Here is a 16,532-nt window from a genome sequence, read left to right on the forward strand (position 1 = left end):
AGGAACGACAGTGCCAACGCCTGGAGAACAGTTTTCCACGCGGCGTGGCCGTGACGGCGGCACCTGTGCCCGCGGTGCCCGCGATGGCGGTGCCCGAGGGCCGCCCGCCCCTCAGGGCTCCATCGCGCCCCCTGCAGGGCCTCCTCCGCCCCCCTCAGGGCTTCCTCGCGCCCCCTCAAGGCTCCTCGCGCCCCCTCAGCCCCGGCCCCCCGCCCCGCCGCGCCCCGCTCGCGCCCCGCTGTTGCTATGGCTGCGGCGGAGGCGGCGGCAATCAGGGCGCGCAGGATATACCCTCTGTCGCTTGTTGCTACCGGTCCCGCGGGCCAATGGCGAGGCCGGCAGCGGCGGCGGGAAGGCCCCGAGCGGAGGAGGGCGGGCGGTGGTGGCGCGGGGCTGTGAGGGCGGGGCGGGCCCGTCCCTCACCGGGGGCTGGGAGAGTCGTACAGACCTGGCCCTGCTGTTGAGGGCAATAAACAGTAACATGTGCGTGACCCTTCCAAGCGTAGTAATGCCCAGTAAGAAATGGGCATTCCAAGTGAGAGCCACCAAAATAAGGGAGACATGAGGGTCTCAACACACACAAGTGTTCCCAGGGCAGCTGGTGCTGGGTTTTAATACATAACTGTCATGTGACATTTATCACTTCATACCCCTACCTTGAAAAAGGAACCCTGGAGAAACAGTAATTGACAACCTTTATTTGCTAACTTTGTAACAAAAGGTAAGGGAAGTATCTCCTCCGTGTATCTCCAGGCTGGAGGTTTGGCAAAGATGACCCCTTCTCCAACACAGATTTAAACCCCCACAGTAACACTGCAAAAAATACCCTAAAGGGAAAATACCCAAAAGACCACTCCCCATGACTTGCAGGATTAGCTTTAAACCTGCACCTTGCTACTTCTTGGTATTAAACACCAAAACCATGGTATGACCTCCCCCATTCCTGCCAGAGCTTCAGCACTGAAATTTCTGCCATGCTCCAGTTTGTGTCATCTGTGGCACTACGGAACATGGAACTTTCCAGAAGTTACACCCTGCAGCACAACAGGAAAGCAGGGATAAGAAACAGCTGTATTTTACCAGCACTTAGCTGACACCTTGTTTTCCAGAACTGAGAAAAAGTTATTCAATATCCACTGTAAGGCAATATAACTAAATTTTACTCCTTTAAAGTAGAGGAGCTTAATTTACCTTCATGATGCAGTGAAGGACTCTGATCTCACCAGTACTATGGATAATCCATGTAACTGCCACAGAATAAGTGCCTTGGTAATTTTAGCATCTACACTACAGCTTCAGACTGCTCCAGTAAAAACCTACAGTCCACAGTGCTTCTTCTATCCTTTGCAAAATTCTTAATAAAACTGTAAGTAAACCAAACTTCGTAACCACTTGAAAACGCCTCCAATCCTTCTCCCTCACTCTTATTCATCCCCTTGTCAAACTCCTGATTCATTTATAAAAAAATACAAGAGGAAAAAATAGGCATCGATGGGGCGTTTCCTGGGGACGCGCAGCCCACCCCGAGTGTCTCTGCAGGCAGGTCACATCTGTCCCCTGGCAGACAATTCAAAGAGCAGGTACGCTGCCCAGAACGTGTCGCTGCTTAACGGGTCACCAGCTGGATCCTCCAGGACCTGAAAGACACAGGAAGGAATCAAAACCTCACCATATGATTTTTGACACGGTTGCTTATGGTGGGAGAGCTCCTCTGGGCAGCCAGACAGCAGCACAAGGTGTGTGATGGGAGGGAATGTCAGTGCTGAGGGCTCTGTGCACGGAGGGACAAAGGCCTTGTTCCCCTCTAAGCTCAGGCAGAGTGATCCATCTGTGCAGGACATGGTGTAACAGTGACAAGTACAATCAGTGCACAATCCAACTCTCAGTAATGCAGAGCAGAGCAATTCCCTTCCCTTTGCCCCAAGGCATTGGCTCCTGTAAAAGCCAGTAACTGACAGAAGGTAAGACCAGGATGAAATAATAAAGGGAGTGATCACCTGAACAAGGGTGCTCTGCTCAGGAAGGGAAAGGAATGTCTCCAAAATGAATTAAATTTTTGGGTTTTTAGCTTTTGTTTTACTCTCATTTTGGTTCTGATGGTATGCATGACATACAAAAAGCAAATCGAGTTATGTGTGGACAAAAGGAAGTGTCCATCTGCACCCCTGTGGTTCAGCCATAGGAACCAAAGATCTGCCCATCCCTGCCACAAGCCCAGAGCCATTTGATTCAGCAAGAAGCAAAGTGCCCAGGAAGTCTGTAGAATGCTGTAAAATCATTTACCCATTCCAGCTCTGCCTTTTCCTAGAGCACTCATTAAAATATGCAAAAATTGCTCATCTGAATTCCTGAACTGAGCAATTATTACAAAGATTTGAAGATGTCCCCTTTGACATCTGCAGGCATCACTTGGTCTCTTGCTCCCCAGCCCACATTGCACTGAGTGTCATGTTTCTACACCACTGCAAAATCAGTGCAGGAATGCAGAACAGCAAGATGAAAACTACCTACAGAGACTGCATGCTCTGGAAATCTTAGAAAAGGCTCATTCATTATTAATGCCCAAAGCTTTCCTTCTCATCTGGCTTACATTATGGCTGGTAAAAAGACCACTTTCCAAGATACAGATCTTTATATTGATGCTTTCAGAAGCTCAAAAGAGGTTCTGTTACTGCCCTCAGAGCTGCAACCACTTCCCATAATGAGGCCAGCAGATATGGGCTCCTGCTTTTCATAATCTCTTTAAAAAGGTTTTCTCCAGCAGTTTACACTGCAAGGGAAATAGCAATGGATGCTGATTGTTAGACCAACACACATGGAGCCAAAAAATAGCTAAATGTACACCTTAGAGGGCTTTCTTGGGTCCTATTTTTAGGAAAGATTTAATTCAGAGATGTGCCCTCGTCCCTCTGAAAGCACCAGATTTCCAACTTCTCTTCTCTACTGCCTTAAAACCACCCTCAGAAGGTATGCAGACTGCATCCACAGCATGGAAGTAACTTCTTTTATCCTCACACTGCCCTGTATACTGCTATCAGCCATCTCAGAACAGTGCAAAATCCCCTTTCCTCAACAATAACACAGGCCTGGAAATGAAAATTACATGAAACATTTCAAGAGGTCTGAGAGAGCAGAATCAGATTGTGCAGAACCCCTCAGAGGGGAGGACCCTCAAGCAGCCAGCATGCCAGGTGAGCCCTCCATGACTCCAAATTTAAATGGCACTTTGGATCTGCACAGGTTCCTTTGGCCACCACTTCAATGACACATTTAATAAAATTAGGGTCTGATAAACAATTCAAGTGGGAAAAAGAAAAACGGCAAAACCACCACTCCTCATCCAGTATCTGCTGGATGTTACCCAGGGAATGCCCAGCTTGCTCTGAACTGGGTACCTACAGGTATGCTTAGATCAAACATGTTTCATATTAAATATGATAGGAGATTTCACATCTCCTGTGATAGAGCTGCAGGGGATAGTGTGTACAGGGCTGAGCTCCTTTCTCTGAGCATTAGGTGTGTTCTCTTACCTGGCTTTGTCCCAAGGCTTGGCTTTCTTCCATGCAGGGTGCAGAAACAGGTGGGCACTGAGGCTTGTCAAACACAGTCTGACAGGAACTGCAAAAAAACCCATATACAAGTGCATTTGTATTTATGCTCTACTTGCCACTTACTGTAATACTTTTCAGCAGGACAAGAGGGGTTTGTTGGCAAGACTATTAATTTAATAGAGTTCTGCTTAGTTGTCTCCACATCTGCCCCATTTCTCCAAATTGTTATGGCCTGAGAATACAGATTCTGCAGTGGGATGACAGGCCTGACCAGGAGCAGGATCAGGGAATGACAGTTCAATTTGCAACTTTCCTTCTGCCCCCAAAATGCTCTCCATAATCAAGGAGGTATCTACTAAAAAGTCTCTCTCCTGGAACATATTTTAAAAACAGAGATCTTAAGAGTCAAAACAGATAAACACGTGGTTTTAGACACAGTCACAACATTGGCTATGATACTACTACAGCTTTTCAAGGCCACCAGTGGAGTCTGAGGACCGGATCCCCATTCTCCTGGGGTCTCTGCCTCAAGAGATCAGTCTGCGGGCACTGGGTCAAGTAGCAGACACTGGGTACTCGAAAATTTGATGTTCTTTCCCATCATCACCAACTCTAAGGTATTTCTAATGCAACAACACTGCCCATACCACCAGCTGGAATAGCCCAGGGCATGAGTGTCCATACAGGCCCAGACAAGAGGTGCCCACTAGTAGAGCACAGGAAAAAAGGAGAACCAACAGTGCAGGTGTCAAACTGCCCTTCCTCAGAAAGCCCCCCAGGCTGCAGCCATCAGGGAACTCCTCTGCTGGAGCTGCTTTCAGGCACATTTCCTAATGACAAATGGATTCAACTCCCTCTCCCACTCCCCACCCCCACCAGGAATGTCTCATCCCTTTTCTCAGCCCACTTACACCGACAGGCACAGCGCCCGTAGCAACCAGTCCTGCCGTTCAGTTACACAACTGCCACAAAGTAGCCCCCGTTTGTGGGCTCGGAAAGTGCTGCCTGCCAGTGTCAGGGTGCTGGGTTATCCAGAGGGAGAGCCTAACAGCAGGAGGATTCCTGGCACTCCAAGCTGGGATCCCAAAAACCCAGGCAGAAGCTGTGAGCTGCCACGGCCGTCCCAGCATTGACATTTTCTAGATCAATATGCTGGCTCAGAAATGCAGAAAGCCTTGCCCCACAGAGCTCAGGGTGCTTTTCTGTTTGAAATGGGAGCACGAGGGTTCCACTCTGCATGAACCATTAGCTGGGCTACATTCCACCTGGCCTGGCTTGCAGAGTGAACAAGATGTACCACCACTCCCTGTAAAGGTGAGCATCTGCTTGGTGTCCCACAGGGACTTCCAGTCCACTAGCTGGATCAAAGTTTCCTCTCAGGCAGCAGAAGCAGATGGAGACAGTCAGTTCCCAGCCTGGTTCCCTCTCACACTCCCACCTCACAGCCCTGTAGATCAGAAGAGGTTTGGATACAGCCCAAGTGCGTAGGACTGGCTGTAAAAAGCCCATGAAAGAAACCAACAGGAGTTGTTCTAATAAGCTTTCAGGCCAAGTCCTTTCCAGGTGAGCACCTTTAAAAATGAGACAAGCAGATGAAGGGTCCTTTGGCTGACTTGTAGCTCTATCCCTGCACTCAGGAAGCAGGGAGTCACAGGTGCTGGCGAGGCATAACACTGAGTCCACTCCAGATGGGTGACCTTGGCTAAATAGTTTCCTTCTCTGTGCACTACTCTCATGTGTAAAGCTGGGATAACTTCACTGCCCTGTCTTTCCAGGACAACAACACTCATTTGACTCTTCCAGTTTGAGCTGTTGCTCAGAGCTCCCAGATGAGTGATGCTCATTGCAACGTGACTGCTCAGGAGGACTCTGGTGACACAGAACTCCTCTCCAATCAGTAACTCTGTGAGAGGGCTCTGGCTGATAACACAGGTGATCCTCACTCACTGCCACTCAGTGAGCAGTGATCTTACCCAAGATCACCCACACGAGGTCTCCTGGCTCCCCAGAGAGCAAAATGAAATTGCTGAAGCTGCAGCCTGAGCGCCACTCACTTCTAAAAAACATTGATGTTCCATAGCATTCATGGTATTTTGGGGAGTTCAAGCTTCTGGGCAGAGCTGGACCAGGGCAATGAATAGGGTTTACAAACAGAGTTCAAATAATATATCCTCCCCCAAAGGTGCCAATGAAGCAGCAAGTCCCACCCCTGACAGGAATAAGATAAAGGGTGTGTGGATTCCTGGCACAACTGACATATCCAACAAGGAGACATCCACCATAGATTTCTCCTACTGGCAGCACATATTTTAAAAATAAACATGAGCTCACTCCAGAGTCAGAACATGCAATTTTAAATCCAGCCAAAATATTGCCAGCAACCCTTGCTGATCTTTCATGATCTTTCGCCACTGTTTAAAACTGCAAATCCTAAAACACAGACTGAGTTTTACAATGCCCAGACCTGGGTTCTCCCCAGCAATTCAGAGCAGTCTGACAGGACTGTGAACGAGGCACAAAGCCAACTGGGAAACAGGGGTAAAAGGCAGAAATGTTTTTAGCAGGGAAAGGGGGCCAAAACCTCACTGATCTTTATCTCCAGTGAATCACTGCCTTCCCTTGTTGTTTGACAAGTCACAAAGCTTTCTGTGCCTCTGCTTCCTCCTCCATAAAGTGGGAATAAGCTCCTTCTACCTGCTTTTTTGCCATATTGACAGTGTAGTGCTATAGCACAAATGCTGGACAGTGTCAACAGATGGGTTGTGAAATGGGGCTGCTGCTCCTGCTCAGTCTTGCAGATCAGTAAAGTGAAGGAAGCTCATAATATCTCTTTGGCAGTGTTTATTTTTATGTAACTTGATGCAAGTTGTATAACATATGGAAAATGGCACGAATTTTTGTTGTTTTGCATTCTCTGAATTTATCTTAAGTTTCAGAGAAAATCTGAATTCTGAAACAGTTGTTACAGGTGGAAAACAGAAAGATAGAACAGTGCCTTTCTGTCTTCCAATTTGGAAAGCTTGCCCTATGGAATAATCTTGTCATGGGGTTGTGAAGCTACAAAAACTATTTTGGGATTAAGTACAGGCCCTACCAACCCAGCCCACAGAATCAGCTCTCACTGGATCAGTATAGGTTATGATTTTCTGCCAAAAACAAGCAAATAGCTCAGAAGCTGGACCTGCTTTAAAAAGAGGGGTTAATGTCTTTCCTGATTCAGCTGGTTCCAAATCCCCTTTGTGCCACACACACACACACACATATACACTTACACATTTCCAGTGCACAGATATAAATACCTGCAAAATAGGATGGACACAAGGAGAATCAGGCCCTGGGAATGAGATGCATCTATACTCTTTCTGCAACCCTCTTTAACAGTGTCTCAAGAGAGGGCTACACCCACAGCATTGTTATTCCTGCCTTTAAGCAGCCCTGTGCTTTCCCTCTCTTTACCTGTGGGGAATAGATTCCAGGGTCCCTAGCTGTCCTTCTCTAAGGATGAAGCTTTCAACCTCTAAATCTGACTGCTGAATGATTCTTCCTGGACTGCCTTCAATAGAGCCACCTTGAGGGACTCTGCTCAAGGGAACTCTGATACCTGCTGAAATAAATGCTTGTATTAAACACAAGTACACAGACAGATAACGGGACCCAGTTATTCCTTCTCTCCTTGCTCCACGTTCACCACAGGCTGGGGGAATGGCACTCACAGCCCTTTCTGTTCTGTACACCTACCAAGGCCATTCTGAAGAACAGGGGGAAGAAAAGAGATGGTGGGAATGCTGAACAAGACTGGACAGGAAGGAGACGAAGAAGAAGAGAGAAAGAATAGCAGGAAGGAGAAAGGAAAGGGAGAATGTGTGCCTGAAGAGCACCATGGCACAGTTAAGAAGTTCCCAGCCTCTTCTCAAGCAATCTCTTAAGGACAACTGGCATTAAAAATGGACACGGGGAGCAGACAACACCTGGAGGGACTCTTCCAGTGGAAACACTAAAAGGAATCCACTACTATCTTATGGAAGCAATTACAGTTTAGGCAAAAGAGTAGGTAAGAATGTCTGTTTCAATACCTTAAATCAACAGCTTTTTCTCATTGAACTACTATAGAGGCAGAACTCCAAAGCTCAAAATAAGCCCCGCTCCCATTTCTCATGACATTGGAAAGCCACTAAAGTGAGCAAGAGTGTTTACAGCAAAGGAAAGAGAAGTTTGGAAACTCTTGAGGTCAACAGTCTGGGTGCAGTTTTACTAACCTTCTATATCTGGGGTCCACACAGAGCCAGAGACTCCTCTGGTGCTGCAAGGGCTCTGCCACATGGCCAGGTGTTCATCCAGGATGGGAAGGGGCCTGTAAGGGTACAGGACCAAGCTCCCCAGCTGGGGGCTGGCCACAGCACTGCTCACTGCTGCTCTGGGCTGCAGCCATGCAGGGCTAAAGCAGGGTCCTGGTTCCAGCACAGCCTCGGGGCAGAAAGGTACAGGTTGTTGAGTGTTGGGAGTGGAGAACAAAGCCATGCTTGTTCCTGCCTCATACACCTCAGTGCTCTGCATAAAGCTGTAATGATGGAGAAAATAAATCAGCCAGACACACTGCTTTGCCAAGAGAGGACCCCCAGCTAAACCTTTGAATCCTGCCCTCCCACAGCTGGGAGATCAACTGCTCTGACTGGGCATGGACCATGTCCATCTGTGGTGTCAAGACTCCTAAGTGATGCCTCCTGAGAACTGACACGAAACTCAGTTCCACAAATATGTTTAGAGGTTGCTTTGTCTCTGAAGTGTCACTTATAAAGTGTTTTTCATACATCACCTGGATTCCAGCATCTCTAAATACGTTCCTCTGGGAGGCTCAATCAGATCTGCAGCTGACTGCTCCCACCTTGGCTCCCAGGGCCGGAGGGTTATCTCCATTTGCTCAGAACCAGTGCCTGCATGAGATCCACCTGAAAGGTGCAGGCCAGGCAGGTGAGACAACACTAATGGTTACTCCAAAAGGCAATGAAACAAGTCTAATTTGCCAAATACAGCAAGACCCCCTTGTTCCCTGTGACTGAAGTTTGGTTAAGATTCTGTGGGGGGGCATGGAAATAGGGGTTTTTCCGGGAGTACTGCCCTGATCCCTGAGAGCTAAAACCTGCTGCCTCCCATGTATTTGCTTTCATTTGGTGCTCCTTCTGAGCCAGGCATCTCTTTTCACCTGTCCCTGCACAGGCCTTAGGAGTGTCTGCTCCTATGGACTCACAGCCTCTGGCCAAAAAACGAGGGACTCCACTGAAGCAGAGTCCTCCAGCGCCCACTTGATCCATCAGCGTATAGATGCTGTTCTCAAGAAGCAATTTCTTCCCTTCCTGAGGGAATTTCAAATTGATTTTCAGCTTTCTGGACCACATCCTAAGCCCATTAGGAAGACACAAACCTGCAGTCTGCTCCTCCTTTGCGTGGGAAGGCCAAGCCCTCCCAGGACAGGAGTTGTGCTGTTCCATAGGAAGGACGCAGGATTTTCGACGTCGCCGATAATTCGCAAACCAGTTATAGACCTGAGCTGGCTGCAGGTTCATGGCCCGAGCCAATTCCTCCTGCAAACCCAGGTGTAGGGAGAAATTAAGGGGAAAAGAATAAACCACATCCACATAATCAGGCTTTTCCCTTCAGTTCCAAAAGCAGCCCAGTAAGAGCTTTCAAACCCAGAGACGTTTACTCACTACATCTCCAAGAAGTCTCTGTGGATCCGATTGAGGACCCCAACTCAGAGTTGTTGACCTCTGTCCTCAGATCTGACAGAAAACACACATTCCACCCTGCACCCCCAGACAATTTGTTTGCTAAAGGAAACCACACACTCTATTATATTGCTCACCAAATAGTGCCCTCACCAGAGCACATTCACCCCCCAGAAGAACACCTTCACAGAGGCAGCCTCCAAAGTCTGAAGCTCTCACCTTCCAAGGCAGTGATCAACCAGGATTACTGAATTAATTCACACATCACTTCCATTACAAATCTGTCCCTGTCCAAAGAAGGTAGATCCACGCACACATCAACACAGCCTGTTGTGTTTTCAAATGCTGTGAATCTGATGTGATAAGTCAGCACAAAACACGTTCTGGTGAACAAAGTGCAATTTTCCACAGGCTGTAACTCAGTCCAGTCAGACAGAACTATTTGTCACCGTAATAGAGCTCTTCTGAGTGACGGCTGTTTCACTGCCTGTGCTCAATCACCACAAAATTAGAACTGTTAAAAACCCAGAGAGGAATTTGTTGCCCTCAACTTGCTGTCCACAGCAAGAGAAATTACTTAGCATGAACCTGATGATTTTTTTAAAGAAACTTTTAGGGAAAGATCAAATACAAGAACTCCCAGCCCCAGTGAGGCTTCTGAAAACACCAGTTCCAGATTTCTGATGACAGAGTCCTGCTTTCTGTGACAAAGAGACTTGACTGTAAGTAACATATCCCTACCCTCTGTTCCTTGTCTGGGTTTGCTGTCACCTCTGCAGCAAACCTGTACAGGTGCTGGCGTACTTCTTCTGGATGGTTTCTTGTCTTCAAACCTTCAGGACAAAGGGAAATAGGTGGAGGATTCCTGTACACAGGAGAAAACAGGATTAAAAAAGACCCCAAAGAGAATCATTGACATTCATGGGAATTTTCCCACATTGCCACAAGTGATCAAAACACCAAGAGAAAAAACAGCTCCAAGAAGCAGTATCTTGACATGCAACACCAGTCTTTGCATCTGTAGCCCCTACCTCTGCTAACCACAGCAGAGAAAAAAGTGTTGGTCCCCCCACGATGCAGTCAGTACCTCTTCCTGCAACGGAATTTCTGCAGTGGTGTCAGAAAATCCCTGTGGTGTCTCTCCATATCCCTCCGATAGTGAACCTCGTGCCAAAGTTGCACCAGTTCTTCCTTCTCTTCCGCCTTGCAGTGCTAAAACAAAACAGTGTATAAACAAACCTTTCCCGAGAGTCAGTCAGACTTCCTATAAAAGAGAAAACCTGCAACAACAGAAATTTACTCAGATTCCAACTGGTTTGACAAAGCTGGTACATTACCTGAGCATATGGCTCCTGTACCTTCTCTAATGTACACAGGGAGTTGCCTGCTTAATTCCTTCCTTTCCCCTGGTGAAAAGGGCTAGATGACCAGATCAAGAGGCCAAAATCCCTCACCGTGAGTGGCACCATCCAGCCTTCCTCATACATTCCCACCCTGACAAGCACTCTAATCTTGGGCTTCCCAAGACATTTATGTCCTGAGTCCTAAGATTGTGAAAAACTCCAAGAACCACCACATTAAAGAACAAAAATCCTGCTACAGCCAACCCCATAATCACCTAATTACCTTCTTCCCCTTGGCTGATGAATACTGCCTGTAGCAAAGGCTTTATCCTGGGTTTCAGGTCAACCAATGCACACATATCACCTTCCACTGCCTTCTGCCAGCTGGAAACACTCCACGTGCTGCAGTTTGGGTCCCTCTGCACTAACAGCTCTAACTACTGTTTTTCCAATACTGCTTTTTGTCTCCATGAAGAACCAAAGAACACATCCCTACCTCCAGGAGGCTGCAGGCTGCGTCATGCTGCCCATTACGGATGTGAACGAACACGCAAGCCCGGACAATGTGGATGTTAGTGAGAAAATACATCTTGTGCTTGCATCCCATCATGGCCCCAACCAGCTTCTCCAGACTAGGGGGCGAGCTCTGGAGGTCCCGGCAAAGCTCTCCTGCTAGATCCAGCAGCTTGGAGGGTGGGGGATCCTTGTTTTTATTCCTGTTTAACATGGCCATGAACTGCTCCATCCTCATGTCCTGTTGGAAGCTTTTTCCATGAAATGCACAAAGTTGTGGTTAGATAAAAACTATTATCTCCTATTTTTAGCTTCTATGGTATGTCTTTTTTTTTTTTAAAGGAAAGAAATTCGCTGTGCTATTAAAAGCAGCCCGAGGACCTTAAAATGTTTTAAATAAAACTAGGCCTAAAGCAGCCCTGAAAAAACTAAAGCCACACCAAGTTTGCAGTTGAAAAAACTGAGCTCAGAAAGACACATTAAAGTTGCCCCGAAACTCGGAGACTGACTCTAAGCTTTACATCCACAGCTTAGAGGTTAAAACTACTCGAACAGAGTAGTTCGGTGAAATTCAGGTGAAACTAATTAGTTTTTCTCCAAAACGGCGCTTTCTCAGGCCGGGGCAGTCGCAGTTCCTGCAAAGTGTAAGCAATCGTCGGGGCTGGTTTTTACCCTTTTTCCTGGGAAAAGGGGGCCGGCGCGGTACCCTTGGGGACACCCCATCCTTGGGCCAACTCCAGCCCCGCCGGACAAGAACGGGAAAAGCTGTTAAATACCTGCGAGGTGGAGGAGCAGGGACGCGCTGCAGCCCGGTGCCGGTCCTGGCCCTCACCCTCGTCCTCCGGGATCAGGTGAGGAGCCGCCGCTCGTTCCCCGCCCAGGCGGGGCTCCAGGGCTGCCCCACACCCCGACCCCGCCCCGGGAGCCCTCAGACCGAGCACCCACCGCGTGCACGGCGCCGCTCATTGTGCGGTGGGGGAGAGTACACGGCAGCAAGCTGCTTTCATAGTAGAGAGCAATTTTTAAGTCGTTAATGGGGCTCAGACACGCACTGATGATGTTGACACATTTAGGAACTGAATGAAGAGGCACGAGGCTCAAACCCACCTTTTGTGGGTGGGTGCCGTCTCAAAACAGATGAGTCATCCAGGCGCCGTCTGGGGGATAGAAACTGAAGCAGCTGCGGTTATTTTCCTTTAATCAGGTCTGAACACCATTGTGAAGGTGTCAACCCTCCCCTGACTCCAGTTTCTCGAGGACAGGTAACAAAAGGAACCATCTCGCAGCAGGAGCCAGCAGCCCCCACGCTCAGCACGGCTGGGTTGTGAACCCACCCTAAATCTGCACTTAAATAAGCAGCTCGTGCAGAGGCCCTGGGCCACGTGGGAGCTTTCTGTGCAAAGACAAAGGCTACATACTTGAGCACAGGCACCTTCTTTTTGCTGCGTGCAGACACATTCTAAAAATCTGCTCATTATTCTCAGCAGTATTTTGTGTTCAGTGGCCCTTGATTTCTCCTTAGGCTTTGGTGCTGGCCTTGCAGGACAGTAACTGGCTTCTTGCTCCTGCTGTGTGACACTGTTCTAGATCCAGAGCTGGAGACAAAGTCCTGGATGCTTAAAAGACAAAGACTCAGCACTGAACTTGGAGCTGGGCACAGGAAGCAGTACTTCCTCTTGGCAATTGTTCTCTTTCACTCTTTCTGTACTGCTGTCTGTGGAGTTACAACAAAACATCAGGGCACTTGCTTTTCTGCATTTTTACTTATTTACATGTATGAAATGTAACAAGCATCTCTCACATTTATCTTACATATTCACACAATCAGGTACACCTCAGGAGAGGCAGGGGCAGGCTGCTGCCAGGCACAGCAGATGCCAAGGGCACCCATCATTTCCACAGACAGGAAGCCTCTACCACCACACTGTGCTGAATCCAACTGCCCTTGAAAACCATTTGCACTCTCTCCCTCCTTTACCTCTGCTCTAACTGAAGTTTTGGCAATCAAGGACTGCAGCTACTTAAAACCAAGCTGAAGTCAGGGGATAGATATTGGCAAGCTAAGAGCTCAGATTCTTTTTTTTCCAAGCACTTAATCAAATTCTGTTGAATATCAACAGCAATATTGTTCAGGTCCTCTTGGAGCCTCAAGATGAATCCAACAGAGAGGCTCTTTTCACTCATCCTTCACTTCTACATCCTTGCCACAAGGTAAAGCTTTAGCTGTCTCCCTAAGAGACCCAATGCAGCCCTATCTCACGGAGCACTGGCGTGCATCTTGTCCAGACAGTCAGTCCAGAAGAGAACCAGCCGGCTGTCCTTGTTCCAGCAGAAGTCAGTGAAGTCCTTCAGCAGCCGGTCGGCGAACTTGTCGTCCCCGGTGGCGCTGGAGCGCCAGGTTTTGGTGAGCATGGTGTTGTAGGCCCAGTTGTAGCCGATCCGCTCCTCACAGAACATGTTCTGGTTGGTGGAGCTGGTGGAGTTGCGCCGGCGCCGCTGCTGCCCACAGGAGAACTTCCGCTTGGAATACGGCAGCTGCAGAAACACCGTCCCTGGAGGAGACAGGAGGGCTTCAGTCTGAGGCAGAGTCAAGTCCCTGCAACTGGGGGCTGGCTCATTAAATTCTGAAAAGGAAACTGGCCTGAGTGTCATTTGATTGCCTTTCAGCAAGAGAAAATGGGATACAATTTTTCCTCCTTCGCTGCTTCTTCCTGCGTGTTACAACACTGGGAGAGAGCACTCTCAGTCTGCCTTTCCCCTGCAGGCAGGGAAGGAAGCAAAGCTGTAGGCTCTGATCCATCTTTCTAACTTCCCATCAGTTGCCATTCTCTTCTGCAATTTTCCAAAAGCTCTCTTCCTGTCATTGCTTTCATGTCTCAGCAACCGCTGGGAACACTGTAGATCCATCCTACTGCAATCTGCCATGCATGGAGCTTGGTTAGAAGTGCTGACAGACCACCAACATTTGTGAAGAGTAATAATGAAAGCAGGTGGATCCTAAATGTTTTATCTGTCTCCCTCACAGTGTCTATGGGTAGAGATGCATCTACAACTGACCTTAAGCACAAGAACAGAGCACTGACTTGTCCCAAGACCTTTTCCTCCTTCTAACCTCTGGGTACACATTTATTTACACTGACCTTGGAATAAGCTCTGCCTTATTTTTTTTTAATTTCTCCATCTCCTAGAAAGAAAAGTTTTAGAGACACCATAAAGCAAGATTTCAAACCAGCACCACTGACTAGCAGCAACACTTTGTGCTTTTCCCACTGCCCCTCCAGTTTTCTGGTTTGTTTTGGCTGACACACCTACATGTCATCTGGCTTGGGACAAAACAGGACCAACATCACTGACACAAAACACAAACTGCAGGTAAAATGGTTCTTTTGTTTGTAAAAACCTCCTCCTCACTCCAGTGCCTCCCAATTATCTCTCACCTGTGACATGGATATACTGGGGCTTGTTCTCTGCTGGGAAGTTGAATGCAGAGGCTGAGTATTTATCTTGCACAAATCCAAATCTGAAGAAAGAGAGACCACAGGAATTAAGGAAAAAAAAAAAACAACAAAGATAAAAAGAGCCACTCCAGGTAGGATTCCTCAGTCCAGGGCAGGGGCACTAGGGAAAATCCTTCCACTATGACAAAAGCTCCCTCTTCTTATGGCCTGAAGGCAAGAGGAAAAGGGATGAAGAGAGCTGAGCTTCTCCAAGTATTCTCTGGCCCTGCCAGGCACAGTGTGAAAGCCTGTGACCTGTCCCAGCCTGTGCAGGACACAGGAGCAGCAGCAGCTCTGAGCAGCCTCTGACAAAACAGGGCAGCTGCATATGAGGGAGGGAAGAAGGAGAGAAGACAGACATTCCCTGGGTATGTTTCCAGCTGCAATATCATTTTTTTTTCATGCTGGGCATTCTCCCACGCAGAATTCAAGCAGCTCACCTGACAGTTCTCTGCTGTTTGTAGGATACTTGTTCCTCTGCTGCTTTCTAAACTAATGAAAGCTGGTTTCCAAGCTAAAGTCCATTAAAGAAGGCAGTTTCTCTGTCACAAAAAACACCTTGGCAGCAACACCATGAAACAAACTGGAAGTTCAACTCCACAAAGGAGTTTCCAACAACTCCTTCTTAAACTCGGCCCAACCTCCTATGTACAGCTCCATCCCAGGCTCCTGCCTATTGTCAAGCACTGGTTGGCATCCAGTTCAAGACTGTGTTAAATCCACATGGAGGAAATAACTGTCCCTTCTCAGGAAGAATCTATTTACAATCTATCTGCTTCTAACTTAGAATAACAGGGCACTTTCCAAAGGCAATGCCCTCCCTAGGAGGAGTTTTCCTAAGGAGTGACAGGCTGAAACCTGCCCCTTGCACCCCCAGAACCAGCTCCAGGCATGGGAACTGTATTTTAGTCTAACAGTCTGTGAGCAGACTTCAGAGAGGCAGAGAGCACAGAACCCACGGGACCCAGGAGTGACTGTCTGGCACAGATCTTTATTCCACATTATCCAGGGAGACACAAACCCTCTGCTCAGCCCACTCTGTCCATACCTGTGTGCTATTGCCTCCTGGAGCAGGTGCATTCGGTCCCAGTACGTCTCGGGTTCGAAGCCTGAAACACACAAAATGTAACAATTATCTAGTAAAGCTACTTTATTTCCTTCCTTTTCAAGACTTCAGTTTTCCTCAGAGGACCTCTGTGCACTTTTTTCCTCCTTAGCCATTTCTTTTAGTCTCAATTTTTTTCTGTCAGCTGTCCCTTGAATGCCATCTTATTAGAGATGTGTCTTATACACATCCCTGAATTCATATTTTGTGTCTCTTGAGATGAAGGAGAGGAACATAAAGGTGTGTGTGGGAGAGGACAAGGAAGGAGAGTGGGCTGCTGTGTATCAGAGTGCTATGAAAATAGTTCAGTCAGTGGGGCCGTGGTGACCTCGCAGCATATGGATTTGTCACATTTGTTTTACATTTACACCTGGACACTGGATCAAGGATTAATGAAAATATCATATTTACTATTTTAAAACAGAGCCTGTTGCTAATTGTCCCTTCTCATGATGCAATTTTGCCTCTCTGCATGGGACAGAGTTCTCTGATCTTTGAGTTTCCACCTGAGACTTACCACAACACTGTCAGTGGGAAGGGCGAGGTCACACTGCAGAAAAGGAGATTGCAGTTTCTAGAGCTTAATCTCATGTGCAAACACTCTAACCATGAATGTAACCATGGCAACAACAAAAAAAGGATGGCAGTGGTGAAAGCCTAATCTCACTGAGGGGGAGAATAAACAAACACAGGATACAAACGCAGAGCAGCTGTGGGTCTACCAGCAAAACAGACTCAGAGTCTGTCAAAGGAACAGCCACTTGTCATGGGCTCTGTAAGGGTGTGAAATGTTAAAGATC

General features: G+C 47.8%; 2 protein-coding genes across 6 annotated transcripts in view; both read right to left on the reverse strand.

The window, feature by feature from the left end:
- Positions 1–581: 581 nt before the first annotated feature.
- Positions 582–12,775, reverse strand: ANHX (anomalous homeobox). The gene is made up of 8 exons (XM_029963321.1): positions 12,238–12,775; positions 11,114–11,381; positions 8,971–10,486; positions 8,365–8,497; positions 7,808–8,109; positions 7,008–7,155; positions 3,531–3,618; positions 582–1,637 (listed from the first exon to the last, which is right to left on the reverse strand). Exons 3-8 carry the CDS (start codon positions 9,110–9,112, stop codon positions 1,545–1,547), a joined length of 906 nt encoding a protein of 301 aa, XP_029819181.1. The 5' UTR covers positions 9,113–10,486; positions 11,114–11,381; positions 12,238–12,775; the 3' UTR covers positions 582–1,544.
- A 102-nt stretch (positions 12,776–12,877) lies between these two features.
- Positions 12,878–16,532, reverse strand: part of DEPDC5 (DEP domain containing 5) — a 44,224-nt gene continuing 40,569 nt past the window's right edge. For all 5 annotated transcript variants that reach the window (XM_018081905.2, XM_018081904.2, XM_029963320.1 and 2 more), the window contains 3 exons: positions 15,676–15,736; positions 14,568–14,650; positions 12,878–13,682 (listed from right to left, as the gene is read on the reverse strand). In XM_018081905.2, the coding sequence (XP_017937394.1) occupies positions 13,387–13,682; positions 14,568–14,650; positions 15,676–15,736 (440 nt within the window). In that variant the 3' untranslated portion in view covers positions 12,878–13,386. The remainder of the gene's footprint in view (positions 13,683–14,567; positions 14,651–15,675; positions 15,737–16,532) is intronic.

Source organism: Manacus vitellinus, unplaced genomic scaffold (genome assembly GCF_001715985.3).
Source record: "Manacus vitellinus isolate BGI_N305 unplaced genomic scaffold, ASM171598v3 scaffold_58_pilon, whole genome shotgun sequence".
Lineage (NCBI taxonomy): Eukaryota > Metazoa > Chordata > Aves > Passeriformes > Pipridae > Manacus > Manacus vitellinus.

Coding starts and splice junctions, on each gene's coding strand:
- ANHX (XM_029963321.1), bottom strand. CDS start 9,112: ATGAACCTGCAGCCAGCTCAGGTCTATAACTGGTTTGCGAATTATCGG. Junction 3,619..7,007: donor CTGGAATCTATTCCCCACAG/GTAAAGAGAGGG, acceptor GTTTTTTTGCAG/TTCCTGTCAGACTGTGTTTG. Junction 1,638..3,530: donor AAGCCTTGGGACAAAGCCAG/GTAAGAGAACAC, acceptor TGTGTCTTTCAG/GTCCTGGAGGATCCAGCTGG.